General features: G+C 34.2%; 1 protein-coding gene across 6 annotated transcripts in view; it reads left to right on the top strand.

Annotated features, from left to right (window-relative positions):
* The first annotated feature begins 3329 nt into the window (after nt 1–3329).
* LOC110019826 (8-amino-7-oxononanoate synthase) overlaps nt 3330–21416 on the top strand; it is a 51415-nt gene continuing 33328 nt past the window's right edge. For all 6 annotated transcript variants that reach the window (XM_020717670.1, XM_020717668.1, XM_020717671.1 and 3 more), the window contains exons 1-3: nt 3330–3617; nt 3701–3813; nt 3898–4005. In XM_020717670.1, the coding sequence (XP_020573329.1) occupies nt 3398–3617; nt 3701–3813; nt 3898–4005 (441 nt within the window). In that variant the 5' untranslated portion in view covers nt 3330–3397. The remainder of the gene's footprint in view (nt 3618–3700; nt 3814–3897; nt 4006–21416) is intronic.

Genomic DNA, 21416 nt, shown 5'->3' with positions numbered 1-21416 from the left:
AGCGCTTGACTAACATGGATTCAGAAAGAGAGAGAGACGCAGAAGGAGAATTGTAGCTGTAGTTGTTTAATATATGAGTGCTACAACTCATAAGTAGATGGATCTCCTTGCATGACATTATCTAACATTAGTGATGAATGGGTTGGGAAGTTGCTTGTAGGACACTCAACAAGATTCAAGAACATGTTCTGTATGTCACAACCCATTTTTAGCAATCTCCTAGATGAATTATAAAGGAATCATGGGCTTTATGGCTCCTCCAAGATGATTTTCAGAGAGGTGTTAGCAATAACCCTTTACATTTTATCACATAATGAATCTATGAGAGGAGAAATGAAGCGATTCTAACATTCATTAGAGAAAATCAACATATAGTTTTTAGTTGGGTTGATTGCTTTTGTGAGTTTACCATCCAAAATTATCATGCCCAATGTCATATTTAAAGGTAATCCTTTTTATTCATTATATTCATAAGTTAAATGAATATAATAATTTATGCACATTTCTTTAATATCTTAGAATTTTATTTGAGCTATCGATGAAACACATGTGAATGCACGTGTATCGAATAATGAAAATGTCTCATTTATTGGGCGGTGTGGATCACCAATGTAAAATGTAATGGTTGTATGTGATTTCAAGTCTATCATTTCCCCAAGTTTGCTCAACCTATAATCCTAATTATATATTTTTTTTCACTGCAATACCATTTAATGTATTTATGTCAGATAACTATTATTTTGTCGATGTATACACCCATTACAAAGAGGGTTTATGAAGCCATTTTAGGATACCGAATATTACATTTTCAATTTTGAAAGATTCAACAATATTGTTTGGGGCAGGAAAGAATGCTTAATAAGAGACACTCGTCTTTAAACTGTATCATTGAAAGAGCATTTCGAGAGTGAAAGGAATAATTGGTCATAGGGATATGTCGACATATTCGTTTCCTAAGTAAATGTAGATTATGGTGGCCACAATGGCTATTCATTACTGTATTCAGTGGCATCTTTCTCGCAGACAGTGACTTCAACAAGGCCAATGAAGATCATTTACATGTTTCAGCTGAAGCATTTGAATATCGCTTAGGACATTATTTTTCATAGGTTGAATTACATGAGAGTTGCACCCAAGATGAGGAAGGTGCATGGAAATGAAAGAGTTGAGAGTGTATTACAAACACCATCGTTGGTTGCTGAATAGACTGATTGTATTTTTTGTTGCTACTTTATTTGCAATAAATGGTGAAAAACTTTTACTATTTGTTGTATCAATGTTTTGTCCAATCATCTATATTTTGAATCTTAATTTTATTTCTCACGCTTTTGCATGTATTATCCCCCACTTGGATGAACGAAGAGGCAATATGTTTATTTTTTGTCTTTTGGAGGTCAATGATGAGACATTCTACCTTAAGGACTCTTCTGGAAGGCCTACATGCCGTTATTGGTTATTGTCACATATTAAATCCCAATGAAATCAATCAAGTTCATCTTTTTTTTCAATGCTATATTTTTTTAGGCTCTTCTAGATGGTTTTTTCTTTATTTTTGGTGATATATGTGTGACACATTGAACTCGGTATTACGTGCTTTAAAGCAACCAATAACTCTTTTTTTATGAGGTATGGTGTCTTTTTTAGTGACAAATTCGTTGGTTTATGTTATATTCTATGAGAACTCAAATTTTAATAAACTTGCACTGGTTAAATATAATATTTTTTTCGCTAATATTACATCTAAGGATTTGTGTTTTGTTGTTTTAATTCATTAGAAAAGATGAGCTCGAAGACTTCCAGTATCTCCAGAGCATTGTACTGCTACTGTGAGCTACACCATACTCCCTGCTTACTTCACGATAGTCACATTGCTACGAGAGACAATTTTATAGGTGTTCAAGAAGAAGACAAGAAAGATATGACTTCATTAGGTGGACAGATAAGTTGAAAGAATCAACAGCTGATAGTGATAAGGTACGACGAGTTTCCTTAGAGGACGAACTTATAACGTGACATAAGTGAAGTGAATTTTAAAAATAATATTATTATATTATTAATTATTATTTTAATAATTTTTTTTTTAATTTTGATTATCGTGTTACTCACAGTTATGTGAGGTGTCTTCTTTTATTTTATAAAGTTTAAATTGAATTTTCACTTTTAAGTATGAAATATGCTAGTATGAATAATTCTGTTATAAACAACACAGAGGCAGAAAGTTCATTTGTTCAAAAATAACTGTAATATAGTCATTCCAAAATATTAAAAATATGTAGATTTTTTTATAAGATTAAGCTATTGGGGTAGACCTTAAGCCTTGGGTGTAGCGTAAAAATTATTACATTAGGACTACGCACGTAGAGTTACGTGCGAAGTCCAATGAAATCACGCCACGTGGAGGTACAAAAAAAATCGGCCGGTAACATATGAAAATATTCCCTCCGTGTTATTCTGTGTTATTCAAGTATTATTAAATGTTATTGATATGTTGTTATATTTTTAGAATGTTCTAGGTATTATAATAACACAATAATACATCAATAACATTTGAATAACACATAATAACACTTGAATAACACAATAACACTTGAATAAGATGAGAGGAATATTCTCGTGTTGTGTTATTGGGCGGATTTTATTTATTTTAACTATAACTGTCACCAGGGCTGTCAAAAAAGCTCGTTATTCGCGAAGAGTTCGTGTTCGGTTCGTCAATGAGTTCATGTTCGATTCGTTCGATAAGTAAACGAGACGAACGTGAATAAATTTTTTTCGTTCGGTTAGTTAAACGAACCAAACACGAACAGTGATGCATTCATTCGTGTTCGAATCGTTATTGTTCGAAATATAAAATAATTTAAAATAATTATATATAAAAAATTTATGCTAGTTTTAAAAAATTAAATTTTATAAATTATAATTTATAATAAATTAGTAATAATAATATATTAATATACTATATTAGTAATATAATAATATAGATATTATATATTTATATAATATAATTTATATAATTAATATAATATATTATTTATATATATTAATATTAGAACTTCATGAACAAGTACTTATTTTAAATAAATTAAATTTAAAACCAATCTTACATGAATAGACAAATATATTATACACAGATTCTGTTGTTTCGTTTGTTTAGACCCCGCGGTCACAAGTGGGCGGTCAGAAGTGGCACAACGATCCTGCGACAAATATATTATACACAGATTCTGTTGTTTCGTTTGTTTAGACCCCGCGGTCAGAAGTGGCACAACGATCCTGCGACAAATATATTATACACAGATTCTGTTGTTTCGTTTGTTTAGACCCCGAGGTAACGATGAAGCACATTACCGCCTCACCGCCTTCGACCTCCGAGGCTTGCTAGCTCCCGCAACATTCAATGGAGAGCTGGGATACGTGGCTCAGCGCGGCGCTCTCTACTCTCTCTACGAGGAATCTTCTTCGCTCTACCCGGCCAATAGACCTTTCGAGCTCTGGCGACGTCTCCATCGAGTTTGAGACCTTCGACGGTCCACGCCGCTGGGACCGGGAGTCGGTGGAAGTCGAGCTCGAGAAGGAAACTTTCCGGCATTGGCTCTGCGATCTCCCTTTACCCTGGGGTTTTTTTATTTCTTTGGTTTGCTGCTTTACATTTTCACTCAACTGTAATATTAGTTTTAATGTTTCTTTTCTTATTTTGAAGGAGGCAAGGACAAAAACGAGGATATAAGTGTTGGTGGGAAGATGCTTCTCTTTTCTGGGAACGATTATTTAGGTTTAAGCAGTCACCCAGCGGTTCGAAAGGCTGCAGCAATGGTGAATCCTTGCCAAACATCCATTTGATGCCTAGTATTTTTATTGAGGTTATTATTATTATTATTATTTTTGTTGGGACGATAGGCAGCCAGACAGCATGGCATGGGTCCGAGGGGATCTGCTTTGATCTGCGGGTATACAAACTATCACCACCTGCTGGAAGCTTCATTGGCGGAATTGAAGAAAAAGGAGGTACGCTGAGCTGTTCCTACTTTGCAGTGTCAAGAATTTAAATTAACATTTGAAAAATCATAAATCATTTGGGCTGAATGTTCTTTGTTTGTCAATATTCCTTGTTTATAGTACAGGTTTTTATTTATTTGTTTTTTTATTTTTATTTATTGAAACTGCAGTCAATCTCTACAAGGAGAGGGTGTAATTGCTCAATCATTGTAATATTTTTATGGAGAGGGATTCCCTTAGTTTTCATCATCATGATCAGGAATTGCATTTTTCATGATAGAGGAAAAAAAAAAACAAGATTGCTGCCTTCATTTTAAAACACGGAGTAGTATGCTTCATTCCTATGTTTATTCAATATCCTCCAATTACTCTTTTATCTATGCTACAAGTATCAGCATCCATTGATTCTTTGCATGGTATGTTTATTCAATATCCTCGAATTACACTTCTATCTGTGTTGCAAGCATCAACATCCATTGATTCTTTGCATGGAGATGCAAAATAAAACCAGAAATTGAAGAGAAAATTTTATTTCTTCTTAATGATTCAATTCAATGTTCATTTGCATATAGGAGTCTCTCCTCCTTAGATAAGGAAACTAACTAAATAAATTCAAAGAAATTCCTATTACATTCCAAGACTAATTAAACAAGATAAAAATAAGAAAGGAGAATCATATATGTAGAAAAGGAAAGACAATAAATATTGTAATTTGAATTTTGAATTAGATATTTCAACACTCCCCCTCAAGTTGTCATGAAGATATCTTTCAGAGCCAGCTTGCATACTAAACCGTCGAATTGTTTTTTGTGAAGACCCTTTGTTAGAATATCCGCTATTTGGTACCATGCAGATATCTCCTCTGTCAATTTTTTCTTTGATGAAGTGTTTGTCTATCTCTACGTGCTTTGTTCTATCATGAGGACAGGATTGTGGACGATGACGATGACAAACTTATTATCACAGTAAACCTTTATTGGTGGTGGGCTATGAATTTTTAACTCATTGAGAATTCTTTTAATCCATAGAACTTCACATATCCCATGAGCCACAGATCTGAATTCAGCTTTAGCGCTGCTTCTTGCCACGACACTTTGCTTCTTGCTCATCCAAGTTACTAAGTTTCCTCGTAGAAAAGTACAGTACCCTGAGGCTGATCTTCTATTTGTAACACTTCCAACCCAATCTGCATCTGTAAATGCTTCTACCTGTAAGTGCTCATTTTTCTTGAAAAGTAGTCCTCTTCTGGGTGTTCTTTTCAGATACCTAAGGATTCGATAGACAGTCTCCAAGTGATGAGTATTTGGGAAATTCATAAACTGACTTACCATGCTAACAACAAATGCTATATTAGGATGAGTGTGTGACAAGTAGATTAGTCTTCCCACCAGTCTCTGATATTGTTTTTTATTGACACCATCTATTTTATTTGTCACTTATAACCTTTTATTTGGTTCAATCGGAGTTTCAACTGTTTTGCACCCAAGCATTCCGGTTTCACTGAGTTAGTCGAGTGTATACTTTCGCTGATTAATAAAGACCCCCTTATCTGACAAACTCAATACCAAGAAAGTATTTTACATCTCCCAGATTTTTAATCTCGAAATCTGTGGCCAATCTTTCTTTTAATTTCTCAATTTCCCTAGCATCATCTCCTGTAAGGAGATACTGTAAGGATGATATCATCTACATAGACAATGAGTATAGCGAGTTTACCAGTTTCTGAATGTTTGTAGAACATAACATCATCAGCTTGACTTTGAGTGTATCCATATGTTGTAATCACCTGTCCAAACCTCTCAAACCAGGCGCGAGGAGATTGCTTGAGCCCATACAAGGATTTCTTTAATCTGCTTAATCTGCACACTCCAAACTTCTTCTCAAATCCTGGTGGAAGATCCATGAATACCTCTTCCTCTAATTCACCGTTTAGAAAAGCGTTTTTGACGTCGAGCTGATGCAGGGGCCAATTACAGTTTGCTGCTATGGATAGTAAAACCCGAATAGAATTTATCTTGGCTACCGGAGCGAATGTCTAATGATGGTCAATTCCATGAGTTGGAGTGAATCCTTTCGCTACTAATCTTGCTTTATATCTTTCGATACTCCAATCAGCTTTGACTTTAGTAGTAAAGACCCATTTACACCCAACAATAGACTTGTTTCTTGATAGAGTGACAATTTCCCAGGTCCCATTTTTCAAAAGAGCATCAATCTCTTCCTTTACTGCTATTCTCCAATTTGGATTACTAAGAGCTTCCTGTATTGTTCTAGGTTCAGACAGATTAGAAATTTTTGACAAAAAAGCTTTATGTTTGTGTGAGATTTTTTTGTAGGATAGGTATATCGAAATAAGATATTTGGTAGTACAAGAACGTGTTCCTTTTCTAAAGGTTATAGGAAGATCCAGATTCATAATCTCTGAATCTTGAATTCTGTTGGTGAAAAAATAAGACCAGGATCAGAAATTACATGTGTTTCTTGAGGACCATCATTCGGTTCTTCAGATTGGGAGGGAGCTAAAGATTCAGTTTGAACTTTTTTTCTTTTATGGAGCCTCTCCCTGGAATAAACAAGAGGTTCTGCTGTTATATTATGCGGTATTTCTTCCCCTGTGTTAGACAAGATACTTTCAGGTGTCTCTTGGCTAGGGTTCTCCTTATTTTCAACAACTATTTCTGGTTCTTTGTTTTCACAGACCTCAGGTGTAGTAGATGTTACAACAATTTTTGGTAATGGGTTAGAGACTTGCCAAAAATCATCTTCTCCATCTATATTATACTCCCTCTGAAGTGGATTTTTGTAAAAGAAGGGAATTTTTTCCATGAAGGTCACATCCATACTAATGTAAATTTTTTTTTATGACAGGATTAAAACATTTGTAACTTTTTTTGTTTGAGGCAAATCTAAGAAAAATGCATTTTTCAGATTTTGGATCCAATTTTGATCGGTATTTATTCGGAATATGAACGAAACATGTGCATCCAAAGATTTTTAAAGGAATATTTGAAGACATTCGTAGACTTAAAAAATTGTTTTTCAGTTTGTTTAGAAGAGTTGTATATTAAAAACTCGAGTTGACATTCAGTTTATCAAATATGATGCTGTTAAAACAGCATCCCCCATAAATATTTTGGAACATTCATTGAAAACATGATAGCCCGAGCAACCTCAAGTAAATGTTTATTTTTTCTTTCAGCAATTCCATTTTGTTGTGGAGTGCCACGACAAGTAGATTGATGAATTTACCTTTGTTTATCAAGAACTCCCATAAACATTCATTAAAATATTCAGTTCTATTGTCAGATCTAAGGATACATATTTTAGTTTCAAATTGAGTTTCAATAATGTTGTAAAAATCTTTAAAAAGTTTTTCAACTTCTGATTTTTTGCTTATAAGATAAACCTAACATATTCTGGTGTGACCGTCAATAAAAGTCACAAATCTCATTTTCCCAGATAATGTTTTGACTTTTGAAGGTCCCCAAACTTTATTATAGATCATGTAAAAAGGTTTTGAAGGAGAGTATGATTTTGGAGAGATTTTGGAGAAAAATTCATGCGAAGAAATTTATACGATGACTTTTTGTCAAATAACATGTTTCACATCGAAGTAAAGCACAATTAACACCCTTAAACAAATTTGGAAATAAATGTTTTAAATAAGAAAAACTTGGATGGCCTAGTCTAAGATGCAATTCCCATTATTTTGCAATTCCATTATTTTCTCTAATGCAGGGTTCAACCTCATAATGCTGTAAGTTTAAACCTTATTTTTACCAGGAATAGTCTCATCGAAATAGTAAAGTCCTCCTATCTTTTTAGCTCTCCTAATCATCATCCCCGAGTTCTGGTCCTGAAAAACACAAGAGGATTCACAGAAAATTATACGACAGCTAGATTCTTTTGAAAGTTTGTTGACAGATAGAAGATTGCATTTGAGTTTTGGAACATGGAGTACAAATTTAAGACATATACTCTTGGACATGTTAATGTTTCTTTCTCCAGCAATGGAAGAGAAACTACCGTCAGCAATACGAACCTTTTCATGGTCAGAACATGGGATGTATGAATGAAATAGATAGTGTAAATTAGTCATATGATCAGAAGCTCCTGAATCAATAATCCAAGGGTTTAGTTGTCTACCTGCATGTACCATTGAACAAGTTGGAGTACTAGTGGCCAAACTGGGGTTTAGCAGTTTCAGGAGTTGATTGATTTGCTCTTTGTTAAATGGGTTGGTTTATTCGGCAACAACATTAGCAGTAGGTGGATTGCGCTTGTTTCTTGGATTCCAGTCTGTAGGTTTGCCGTGGAGGTACCAACAAGTTTTTTTAGTGTGTTGTGGCTTCCTGCAATGATCACACCATACCCGTGGTTTCTCCTCATTCTTCTGTGAATATGGAACAGTCCGCTTGCTGATATGAGCCTCCGATTGGAATGCCAAAGTCTCGGGTATGCTGGTAGGAATAGATTTCTTGTTGAGCATCACCCCACTTCGAGTTTCTTCGCGGCGAACTTCTGAGAAAGCCTCATGGATTGAAGGCATGATAAAAAAGAAGAGATGGTTCGGTTTTGCAAGTGGCGGAAGAAGTCTTTACGACTCAGGAAGTAGGAATCGGAGATAGGCCAAAGGTTCGACGGGATCGCGACTCGCGGTAGAAGGATCGCGACTTGCGGGATCGATCACGACTTGCGGAAGCGAGCAGTGGCTGCGCAGGCGGCTTGGGGGATCGATCGCGACTTGCGGAAGCGAGCAGTGGCTGCGCAGGGACGAAGACTAGGGTTTTTTTTTTCAGAATTTTATCTCCCGCTCTGATACCATAAAACTAGAAATTGAGAGAAAATTTTATTTCTTCTTAATGATTCAATTCAAGGTGCATTTACATATAGGAGTCTCTCCTCCTTAGATAAGGAAACTAACTAAATAAATTCAAAGAAATTTCTATTACATTCCAAGACTAATTAAGCAAGATAAAAATAAGAAAGGAGAATAATATCTGTAGAGAAGGAAAGACAATAAATATTGTAATTTGAATTTTGAATTTTGAATTAGATCTTTCAACATAAAACCTTTAGCCAATTGCTTATCCATATTAAATTAAAATAGTTTGATTGTTGTAAAATCCATGAAAAAAAATTGTAATTGTTGAATTTAATTTTGAATGGTGCTCATAACATAATATTGTACAAGAGACAAAAAACCTAGTTTGTTATTGTTGCTCTTTCTTGTAGCCAAGATTTATAAAATTCATCCCTAGTAGGCATGCAATACTTATCCATTAGAGTGAACAAAATGATATATTTGGTTTTGAATTTCCAATCATTGCCTAGGCATGGCATGGGCTCTCCTGATATAGCCAACTCCATCTGATTACTAGATTTTGTATTCCCTGTTCTCAAATGAAAATTGCACTTGTTCAATGAGAAGAAATTGAAAGACACTTGACAATGAATACAATATTTATATGGCATTTTTAATTCAAACTCCCATAGAATAGGAAACTTGTTTGCCTTGCCATGGTTTTTCCATAGCATTAGTTAGATGGGCTCTTCTAGATAGAAATGAAGTGAACCAATGGGTGCAAGTATGAAAATTAGGGAGTGAGATGGATGAATTTATAATGCTCATCATATGGTGGCTTTCTTACCAAAACATCTGTTGATCCATGAAAATTATGACGTTTAACTGTGATACTGATAAGTTCAACTTTGTTTGTTGTATCCAAAGAACTCCATATTTACATTCATTAGAGTGGAAGTAGTCATGGAAGTTGTGACATACACTATGAGCTTGCTCCTAACGTAATGTTCTAAAATCTCGATGAAGATAACCAAAGTTATACTTTGTCAAGGCTTGAACAGCCTTGTTAAATTTGTTCATATGGGGAATCAAACCTAATCAAACTATGTTAGTTTAATATGAATTCCTGAAAAATCTAGTTGGATGCAAGGAACTTGAATTTAAGCAATACTCAGCCAAGACTAGCAGATATGCCTTTATTAATCATCTGGATGTCATAGGTGGTCATCTAAACGACCTCCCAAATTGTCCTAGGTACAATAATAACAATTTATTATGGGCTCCGCCGTTCTTATTAGTACATCAGTTTGTCCATGCTCGAACTCCACACTAACCTCTAAATGGGATTTTGTCCCAACTCTTCTCTAACATTAACGAGTATCTTTCCCCTTTATAAACACAATAGGAAGGATTACAATAAAAAAAAAGCTACTTAGGGGATGGTAAATCCATATGAAAATTTCATTCGGGCAATCATTCTTTAATGGTATTAGGAAATGCAAAGAAAGCAATAAAGGCAGCTGCAAGCCCTCAAATGAGCTATTGCTTTTGAATGATAAAGAATGGTGTGAGTTCATTGACCTATTTACTCCTCAAGCTCAACCTTCCTCTGTAATTGCTACCAACCAATAGATCGCATAAGTATGCCTTTAGACATAAGTGAGCATATACATTCTTCTCTTTCTTGGCATGGGTAGGGAGGCCCCCATGTCTCCATTATTGCTATTCCACCGATTGTTTGTTTGCATGGGATATGCCTTTGACTCCCGCAAATATTAGGCTGGAATATCCATGTATTAAGACCTTTCTTGGTCTGGGTAAGATGGTATGACATGTTGATTCTATAGTTTTTATGATAAAAAGCATGATTAGTAGATCTACTATTTTTTTCTTGGGGATATTTTAGGATTATGATTATTTATTAAGGAAGCTTGGAGTTCAAGTTCGCACCAACTACATCTATATGGTCAAGTTAGGATTATAAATCATTTTAAAATTATGTCAAAATATCTCATTATTATAATCGTTTAAAAAGAATTATTTAATTTATGTTTTAATTTGATTCATATATATATATATATATATATAAGATAATGCAATTTATTTTATAATTTATAAAATATTTTATTTCACATTTTTTTTTCTTTTCTATTAGCTTGAAATGTCACTTCTTTTTTATATTGTTATTTTGAATGTATAAGAAAATTACAATGAATATTATAAAATATTGCATTTTTTAATATTTATTTACAGAGATTATTATTCTTCCAAAAAGCCAATCCATTTATAAATAGTTGCTATAAATAGTTTATATTATTTTATAATTTCTTAAATAAATAAAAATTATTTTCTTTATAAATGTTTCATTCAAAACCTAATGTTATGATGTTATTGCTTACAATTAAAGGGAAAGCCATACATTTATTAGCAAAAGGATAAATATAATACATTGGTCTTTTCTTTCAGAGAGAATAAGAAGGATTTACATATGATTTTTGTTGATTTAGAAATAACTTACGATAAGGTTCCAAGAGAAGTCTCTTGGAGAGTTCTAGAGGAGAAAGATATTGATTTGACTTATATTCAAGTCATTAAAGATATATGTCCTAGAGTTGTTACTTGTGTTCGAACAGAAGGAGGATTGACCAAGTATTTTCCTATTTCAGTTGGATTACATCAGGGATCAACTTTAAGCCCATATCTTTTTGCTTTAGTTATGGATGCTCTTACTGGACATTTACAGGAGGATTTATCTTGGTGTATGCTTTTTGTTGATGATATCCTTCTTGTGGATAAGACTAGAAAAATTGTTTAGAAAAACTTGAATTTGAGTAGATCTAAAACTGATTATATGGAATTTAATTTTTGTAGTATTAGTTCTAGTAACAGAGTTATAACTAAGGGTGATCAAATCATTAAAATATATGATCTTTCTATGGGTGAAAGTGATGGTGATATAAATGGGGATGTTATTAGTTGAATTCAAGTTGGTTGGTTGGTGAAGGAATGCTTCGGGCCTATTGTGTGATAGAAAAGTATCGCTCAGATTGAAAGGAAAAGTTTATAAGATGGTGGTGAAACTTGCTATGTTTTATGCCATAGAGTGTTGGCCTTTAAAAAAGAAACATAAAACAAAATTAAGTGTTGCTGAGATGACAATGCTTAGGTGGATGAGTGGCTTGACACTTACAGACAAAATGAGAAATGAATATATCGGTGATACCATTGGTGTAGCTCTAGTGGTGGACAAGATTAGAGAGAGTTGTCTTAGATGGTTTGGTCACATTAAATACCGACCATCTGATGATCCTATTAGGAGATTAGATGTTTTAGATTTGACTTATGTTAAGAAAGTCAGAGGTAAACCTAAAAAGACTTGGGCAAATTTTATAAAAATGATCTTAATTTATTAGAATTAAATGATAAAATGAACTCAATAGTACGAAATGGAGAAAAAGGATTCATGTTGCCGACCCCACTTAGTGGGATAAAGGCTTGTTGTTGTTGTATTCTTTCATGTTTGTTATTTTAATGGTTTGTATAAGATTTGTTAGCATATCATTTCAAATTCCAATTTTCCTTGCTTTTTTGGTTGTCAATGGCTAATTAGCCATACTATTTAGAACGTATATATGCAAATTTCTTTCTTATTTTTTGTGTGCAACAACATTATATACTTTTTAAATTTAATAACCGTTTTAATTATAGTTTTGAAACTAATTTTCTTTAAGAAAACATTTATTATTTTATCCAAAAAATGATTTACATCTATAAATAAAAGCATCTTTTATAAGAGGCAAGGCTAATGCAAACTTTAGTGAAAGTCTCTCCCGTTCTCATTCATATTAAGAGCAAAGAAAGTTCCTAGTGTGCATCAAAATACCTTCAAGCTTGAGAGATGTGTAAGATTCTTTGCAAGCGACAATGTGTTTCTTCAATGATCGACACTAGACTATAACATTTTCTTAGGTTTATTTATAATTTATTTGTCACTTTAAAATTATGAGAGAGGGTAATTGAACATAGGCTAAGACATATTACAAAAATTTCTCATAATCAATTTGGATTTATGTCGCGCAGGTCTACTATGGAAGCTATACATTTATTGAGAGGTTTGATGGAGAAGTTTGGAGATAATAAGGAGGATCTACATTTGATTTTTATTGATTTAGAAAAAAACTTACGATAAGGTTCCAATAGATATCCTTTGAAGAGTTCTTGAGAAGAAATGTGCTAATATGACTTTATTCAAGTCATTAAAGTTATGTATACTAGAGCTGTTACTTGTGTTCGAACTGAAGGAGGATTGATTTTCCTATTCTGTTGGATTACATCAAGGATTGGTTTTAAGCCCGTATCTTTTTGCTTTAGTTATGGATGGTCTTATTGTACATTTACAGGAGGATGTGCCTTGGTGTATGCTTTTTGCTGATAATATCCTTCTTGTGGATAAGACTAGAAAAAAGCCCAGGAAAAACTTGAATTAAGGAGGTCGACATTGGAGTCTAAAGACCTTCATTTGAGTAGAACTAAAATTGAATACATGGAATGTAATTTTAGTAGTAGTAGCTCTAGTGACAAAAGAGTAACTTTGGGTGATCAAGTTATTAAAATGTGTGAACGATTTAGATATCTCGGGTCTGTTGTTCAAAGCAATGGTGATATAGATGGTGATGTTAATTGTAGAATTCAAGTTGATTGATTGAAGTGGAGGAATGCTTCAGGCCTTTTGTGTGATAGAAAAGTATCGCTTAGACTGAAAATAAAATTTTATATGATGGCGGTGAGATCTGCAATGCTCTATGACGATGAATGTTGGCCTTTAAAAGAGAATCATAATACTAAGTGTTGCCGAAATGAGAATGATTAGGTGGATGAGTGGCGTTACACTTAGAGACAAAATGCGAAATGAGTATATCCGTGATAGGATTGGTGTAGCTCCAATTGGTGTAGCTCCAGTGACCCAGTGACTGAAAAAATTAGAGAGAGTCTTATATGGTTTGTTCACGTTAAAAGTCAACCATCTGATGATTCGATTAAGAGAGTAGATGTTTTAGATTCGACTTATGTTAAGACAGGTAGAGGTAGACCTAGGAAGACTTGGGCATATTTTATAAAAAATGATCTTAATTTATTAGAACTAAATGATAATATGACTCTAAATAGGAGGCAATATAGAAAAACGATTCATGTAGCCGACTCCACGTAGTGGGATTAAGGATCTTTTGTTGTTGTATTTATAAAATTTGATTTGCTATATTATTTGATTGAGTATTAACAAAAATTGACATTTATTTTTTCTTCAAAAGTGTATTATGAAAAATTTGATATCTCAAATTTGTGATTTTAAATTGTTTTGTTTTTTCCACACACACTCAGGCCTCGTTTGGGGCGGCTGTTTTGGCGCGTTCCGACAGCAGGCCGCGATATTTCTTTGTTTGGTGCAGCTTTCCAATCACGGTGCTGCCGCCTAGCAAAATGCGGGCCGCGGGATTGTTTCCGCTGCCTGCGTTTATTCTCAAGCTTTTTACTCGCATACCTCTCTTTCGACCCCGCATATCTGTTTTTTGCTCTTTCTATTTCCAGCAGAGCTTCTTCCTCTCTCTATATTTTTTTGAGACAGTTTTGTGTGCCCTATCCGACGTGTCGGAGTCCACATTATTGTGGTATCTCCTCTCTCTATATTTTTTTGAGACATTTTTGTTTCTCGTTGCTCTGCACTAAGTAGATTCGATTGTATTTTTTTGGTCTAGTGCTTTTATATGGCGATGGTTTTGGTGTGATGGATCTTTCTCTGGTTTTTTTTTTTTTTTTTTGCCTCTTTTTTAGCAAACGATTCAGATATGTTTAATTCCGTTCGATGCCACTGAAACTTACTAGTGATATCACCTAGGGCATTCTGGTGATGAGGGAAGTATATTTCCATATACTGCGACAGAAAAATAGAAAGAATGGGACATTGATGCAAGCCATGTTTTTCTTATTTTTTTGTCTCACAACTAGTAGTAAATGTCTAATTTGATTCAAAACCCCTGAAATTTACTAGTGGTACGACCTGTGGCATTCTGATGAGAAGAGAAGTATATTTCACACACACACAGTGAAATGAGACAGAGAAGTAGAAAGAATGAGATAGTGATGTGAGCCATGTTTTTTTTTTTGCTTCATAGCTAGTAACAAATATGCATAATACAATTTCATGCCACTAAAATTTACCAGTGGTATCATCGTGACATTATGATGAAAAGAGGAGCATATTTCCCACACACACTGTGAAATGAGTCATAGAAGAAGAAAAAATGAGATAATTATGTGAGCAATGTTTCTATTTTTTTTTTTGCATCATAACTAGTTGCAAATATGTATATTTCATTCCCGGCCATTCAAATTTACTAGTGACCTCACAACTAGTAGCAAATATGTACAATATGTTCCAATCCACTGAAATTTTACTAGTATCGACCGTGGCATTCTAATGAGAAGTATATTGCTCTCATACACATTGTGAAATGAGTCAAAGAAAAAGAAAGAATGAGACAGCTATGTGAGCAATGTTTCTTTTTTTTTGCATCACAGCTAGTTGCAAATATGTATATTTTCATTCTCAGCTATTGAAATTTACTAGTGATCTCACAGCTAGTAGTAAAGATGTACAATGTGATTCAAATCCACTGAAATTTTACTGGTGGTACCACATGTGACATTCTAATGAGAAGAGAATTATATTTTTCTCACACACACTGTAAAATGAGACGGAGAAGTAGAAAGAATGAGACAGTGATGTGAGTCATGTTTCTTTTTGAGCCTTACAGCTAGTAGCAAATATGTATACTTTCATTCTCATATACTGAATTTTACTAGTAGTACCACTTGTGACATTCAGACGAGAAGAAAAATATATTTCTCTCACACATACTGTGAAATTAGTCACAGAAAAAGAAATAATGAAATAGTTATGTGAGCAATGTTACTTTTTTTTGCCAACACAACTAGTTACAAATATGTATATTTTCATTCCCAACCATTGAAATTTAATAGTGGTCTTATAGCTAGTAGCAAAGATGTATAATGTGATTCAAATCTACTGAAATTTTACCTAGTGGTACCACCCGTGGCATTCTGATAAGGAGAAGTATATCTCTCTCACACACACACTGTGAAATGAGGCATAAATGAAGAAAGAAAAACTATGTAATTACATTCAAAGCCACTGAAATTTACTCGTGATATCACCTGAGGTAATGTGATGATAAGTATATTTCTCACACACACACACACTGTGATAGTCAGATTGAAATGAGACAGAGAAATGTAGCGTTGTTTTCTTTTTGAATGCTCTTACTCATGTCTGTTTGTTTTTTGGCTGTCATAGTAGTAAAATGACCAAGGTCAATCATATACAGATTGATAGATATATGTATATACAAATATACACACATATACACAAATATATAGATATATATATATATATATATATTTCAATCAAAACGGAACCACATTGCATTCCTAAAATTTGGAAAAGCCGCATAAATTTGGAGCCATGGGCCTCCAAATAAGAGAGATCATGTCCGTTACCATAAACAGGGTGAAGATGGAGCCAAAAATATAATCTCCTATCTCCAATCTTAATCGTAAATCCAAACACATTACTGTACCTCCCAAGTGTCATATCTCCACTAATACCCCCCCAAACCATAACCTGATGTAAGCCCCAACTCCGCAGCCACCATAACCAAACCAAATCAAAATAAGGAGCCCTGGGCCTCCATGCTAGTGATATAAAACCAAGCACCAAGTAAAAAAAAATATAAGGTGCCTGTTCCCCAAAATACTAAGCGTCCAACGCGCCCGAAAGTAAATACAGAAGAGAAAATACCAATCAAATGTTATCTTGGGCCGAATCATACCACCCAGCCAGCCAAATGTTATTCTAGCCCGAAAGGAAACATCCCGACTAATATAAGGAGCATCAATATTATCACCAACCAGCAGAGTGTGTAAAGAGGGGGGGCGGGGGCCACCCTACAAATATAAGTAGAGCTGCCTAAGTTAACAAGCCAATTAGCTGGTTGATTACCCTCCCGGTAATTGAAACTCCATATGACATTCATATTAGAAATTAAACCTTTAATCCTCCTTATATAATAAAGTATATCCCAAGGTGCGTCGACACCATTTGCCAAAATATCAATTAAAATATGATTATCACATTAAAAAATAATAAACTGCCAGCTGAGATAATGAGCCAAAATAGATGCAGTTAAAAGCCTCAGCCTCTATAGGAGAATCAACATAAGAAGGAGAAGAGAAAAAGATAATACAGTTCCCTGCATGATTCCTTGCAATGCCCCCACATCCAGCATTGGTGGCTTTCCAACTCCCATCTGTTTTAAATTTAATCCACCCTCTAGGTGGTGGCCGCCATCTAACCAAAATCGGTGGGTGAGGGAGCCTCCTCACATCCAAATTCGTGCGACCCAAAGCGAGAAAATGGTTGATGCCCGAAAAGAAACCTTTTTTAAAATTTCCCAATCTCCACAATTTATTAATGTAGGAAATGATATTAGTGAAAACCATCATGTTCTGAATAACCTTACCTTCATGAATAATATCATTACGAGTCATCCAGATAAACCAACATATGATGTAAGGATAAATTTGCCAAAAGTGTTTCTTCTTACGGTTCAGATTGTTGCAACTTAATGTAGTGAGCAAAAGATTCCTCTCAGGAGTAACTATAGTTCCAAACCACAAACCAACATTTCTCCAAATGAATAAAGAAAAAGGACAAGAGAAGAAAATGTGTTCTATAGTCTCCTCCGTCGAATTACACAAACAACAACGGGAGGAGAGCAGGCGATTCTCAAACCTTTCATTTTTAATTTATCATCACAAGGTATTATTGAATAAAAAATCACCCAAAGGAAAGGAAATTGTTTTTCCAATCCAAAATGCTTTGCCGAACCTTTTCCACAACCTTGTCAAACTGTATACATCTCTTCCTGCCTTTAAGGAGAAAAACCCCCAGATATTTAAGCGGAAGGGTAGAGAGGGAGAAACCCGTAAAATTAGCAATCAAGGAAACATTAGAACGATTGATCATGTTTCCCAAGTATATGTTACACTTACTAGCATTAAAAGAAATACCAGAAATGGATTGAAAATCAACCATTAAATTGTGAATCTCCTTCACCGTATGCTTGCTAGAATTAAAAAATAAGATCATGTCATCGACATAAGCTAAATGAAAGACCACCATGTTAGATTTATGAGCATATTGCAACTTGGGGTTTCGCCTGAAAATATTATTAAGGAGGCGAGAGAGATAATAAAAAAATAAAATGAAAATAGTAGGAGATAAAGGATCTCCTTGCTTAATCCCACGGCCCGCACTAAAAAAGCCTCGAGATTGGCCATTAATGAGAATGCGATATTTATTGCAATGAAGCCAAGAGGTTATAATTCTGCAAAACTCCTGAGAAAACCCTCGAGCCTGAAGAATCTTCAAAATAAACTCTCAACTGATAGAATCATAAGCCTTACGAATGTCCAGTTTAGTAATCATGTTGCCCTCTCTACATTTTTTATCAATATCAAGAATGAGTTTTTGTCCCAGCATTTTGTTATCAGTGATCCCCCTCCCCTGAATAAATGCAGATTGATTCAAAGAATTTAAATTGTGGAGATGAGGTTGAATGCGTCTGACCAAAATCTTACTAATCAATTTTGAAATAACAAAAGTCAAAGATACGGGTCTAAAATGATCCCAGGAACTCTTTTGAGTATTTTTGGGAATGAGAACAGTTGTAGCTGCAGAGAAATAATTTCCAGGTGTTTCCCCTTTAAAGAAACTCTGGATAGCCGCCACAACCTGATTCTTAACAATACTCCAACATTTAATGTAGAAAGCAGAAGTAAAGTAATCCGGCCCCGGAGCTTTATTACAATTAATCTCAAGTAGAGTAGAATAGATTTTCTCAGTCGATGGAATATCATAAAGATCAAGATCCACCATATGATGAAGTACGTCATCAAATAAAGAGGCATCAATAGAGCTCGAAGTCTCCTGGGACTCATACAGTTTAGAAAAGTAAAGAACCACACTCTCCCCTATTTCGTCATCCCCAGTAATCCAGTTCCCCTCATTGTTTTTATTTCTCACAATGGTGTTATTGGTTCTTCTTTGTTTAATGCAAGCATGAAAATATTTAGTGTTTCTATCTCCTTGAGAAAAATGGGTCTCCCCAGCTTTTTATTGCAGCAACTTCTCCTAAAGAGAGGCCTCAAGCAATTCTTTATTGGCTTCCTGTAAATTTTGGATGATATCATTAGTGTTCTCATCAAGAGCCTGAAGCATATACACCCTTTGTTCGGCCTTTTGGACTCTAGCATGTATATCACCAAAAACATCTCAATTCCAAGACCTTAAAGCAGCAGCCATCTTCTTATGTAATTTTCAAAGAGTGTACCAAGCATTGCCCACCTCCTCACATTTTCAACTTGCCGCAATTAATCTTAAGAAGTCATCATGTCTAGCACGCACACACACACGCACACACACACACACACACACACACACACACACACACACACATATATATATATATACACACATATATTCGGTCGAAAATTTGAAATAATATTTAAAATTAGATAATAAATTTTTTTTATTTATATCATTGAGAATATATTACATATCACATCAATAGCTTTACCCCTAATTCTATATAAATCTTAATGGAAATGGATAGAAACAGATTTTAATTAATAACAATAGTAATATATTACTTTTTATTGTAATAAATCTAAACTAATAGATTACCAAGAATTAAAATAATATTAGGTAATTAATTTAAATTAATAATTTTATATATATTAATTTTAAAAATTATATTTTAATTAATAACAATCGGGCATACAAATGGTCGAAAGAATCATTTCATAAATTTTTCGGCCCGGTTTAACAACAGATACCTAATATTTGGGGGATCATTTGCATGAACCCATACGTGTTTCTGTAGGTCTGACAGTAACAAGTTTGTCGGGAAAGATTCGTGCCCATATCTTTCCACCACGACGCACATATAGTGTCATTGCTCTTCGCCCTGCTTCTATTTGTCTAGCTGTGATCCAAGCATGTTCAAGTGCCTGAAAAGGGTATCTTTCTAAACAAAGATGACTGCCCCAACAAGATATTCCCTATATTCCACGTCTATGTTGTTGATGAAATCTGGTTCTTTTAGGGTTCTAGTTGTTGGTTGTTTCTAAATTCCATCTCTACTGCAGAGCCGGACATGAGAATTTCTTCTCATCCAGCTCCTCGTGAATGAAATGATTCAAGAAAATGACATATTACATATATATTTTATTCTATCAAAAGACAAAAGAAAGAATAGACTCCTTTTTTTCTATTGAATTTATTATATAGGTATGTTGTATATATAACTATCTAACTAGGTGCCTTTTTTTTTCTATTCTATATATAAAGAAAAAGAATGCTTCTTTCTTTTAGCAAAATCTCTCAAGTCTTTTTCTTTACCTCTATTGAATCACGTCAATAGTCATGCAATAAATGAAACACTTCAATGAAAGAAGAAAAAAGAAAGGTATTGTGGGCGAATATTCACTCTTTCCCATTTGTAGGGTCAATTCATGACCATTCAGAAGAAATCCATTTTTTCCTCAGGATTGATTCGTTTTCAAGAAAATCCTATGTAATAACAGGTTTCATCGTTCCCATAACTTCTCTATTAAGACTTAGGCCTGAACTTTGCAATGAAGCTCTCAACAGAATCTGTTCTTTGTTTCCGAGTCAATCTCCTCAGTTTTTCTCAACCCGAAGCTCAATCTAATTTTTCTCTCTTTTCAATTCTTTAGATTTTTTTTAATAGACTCTATTATCCATATTGATGAGATTCTTTATATTCTTATTTTCTTCTCTTTTTATTGTCTATTAATGTTGATGCTTTAGAACACTGCCTTTTTTATGGGGTAATTCTTCAGAAATCATACATATGGGAATCCTATATCATTTCATATCATTGAGATCTTTCTTCTCTCTTTCTATCACCCTTCCTTTTTCCACGTCTTTTTTTTTCACAATTCATAATCAAATTTCTTTTTTATGAAAAGGATTTCAGTTGCTACAACTATATGATTGATTCAGTCATATAGTGACTGTTTTTTGGGATCTCGACAATACGAAGCAATAAGTTGGTTAAAGTTGGTACGAAGCAATAAGTTGGTTATGAGTTTTGAGTTTCTTTAGTTTTGATAGTTATTAAGCTAAGAGTGTGGTCAACCTCTTTTTCTTTTCATTTTCAATTCTCATGAAAAAACTAACGGGTCTGTTGACCTCATTTTTGTGAGGTCTTTTCTTCTCCTCCTTAGAGCCTAGGTTCTAGCTCTAGAAATTCCTATGGACCATCTTAGAAAACTAGAATTGAGACTCACCCTTCTAGAAATTCCAGCCAATTCCTATTTTCCTTTGATGTCTAGCATCTTTGGCACAAGACCATCGTCTTATGACGAGCGGTTATGAGCTATGTTGCGTAGATTCAAGGAAAATGTTCCAAATAGGACTTCAAGCCTTAGGAAAACATCGTCACGACCTTTT

Source organism: Phalaenopsis equestris, unplaced genomic scaffold (genome assembly GCF_001263595.1).
Source record: "Phalaenopsis equestris unplaced genomic scaffold, ASM126359v1 Scaffold000081, whole genome shotgun sequence".
In the NCBI taxonomy this organism is placed as follows: domain Eukaryota; kingdom Viridiplantae; phylum Streptophyta; class Magnoliopsida; order Asparagales; family Orchidaceae; genus Phalaenopsis; species Phalaenopsis equestris.
This window is presented reverse-complemented; position numbering and strand designations above follow the sequence as displayed.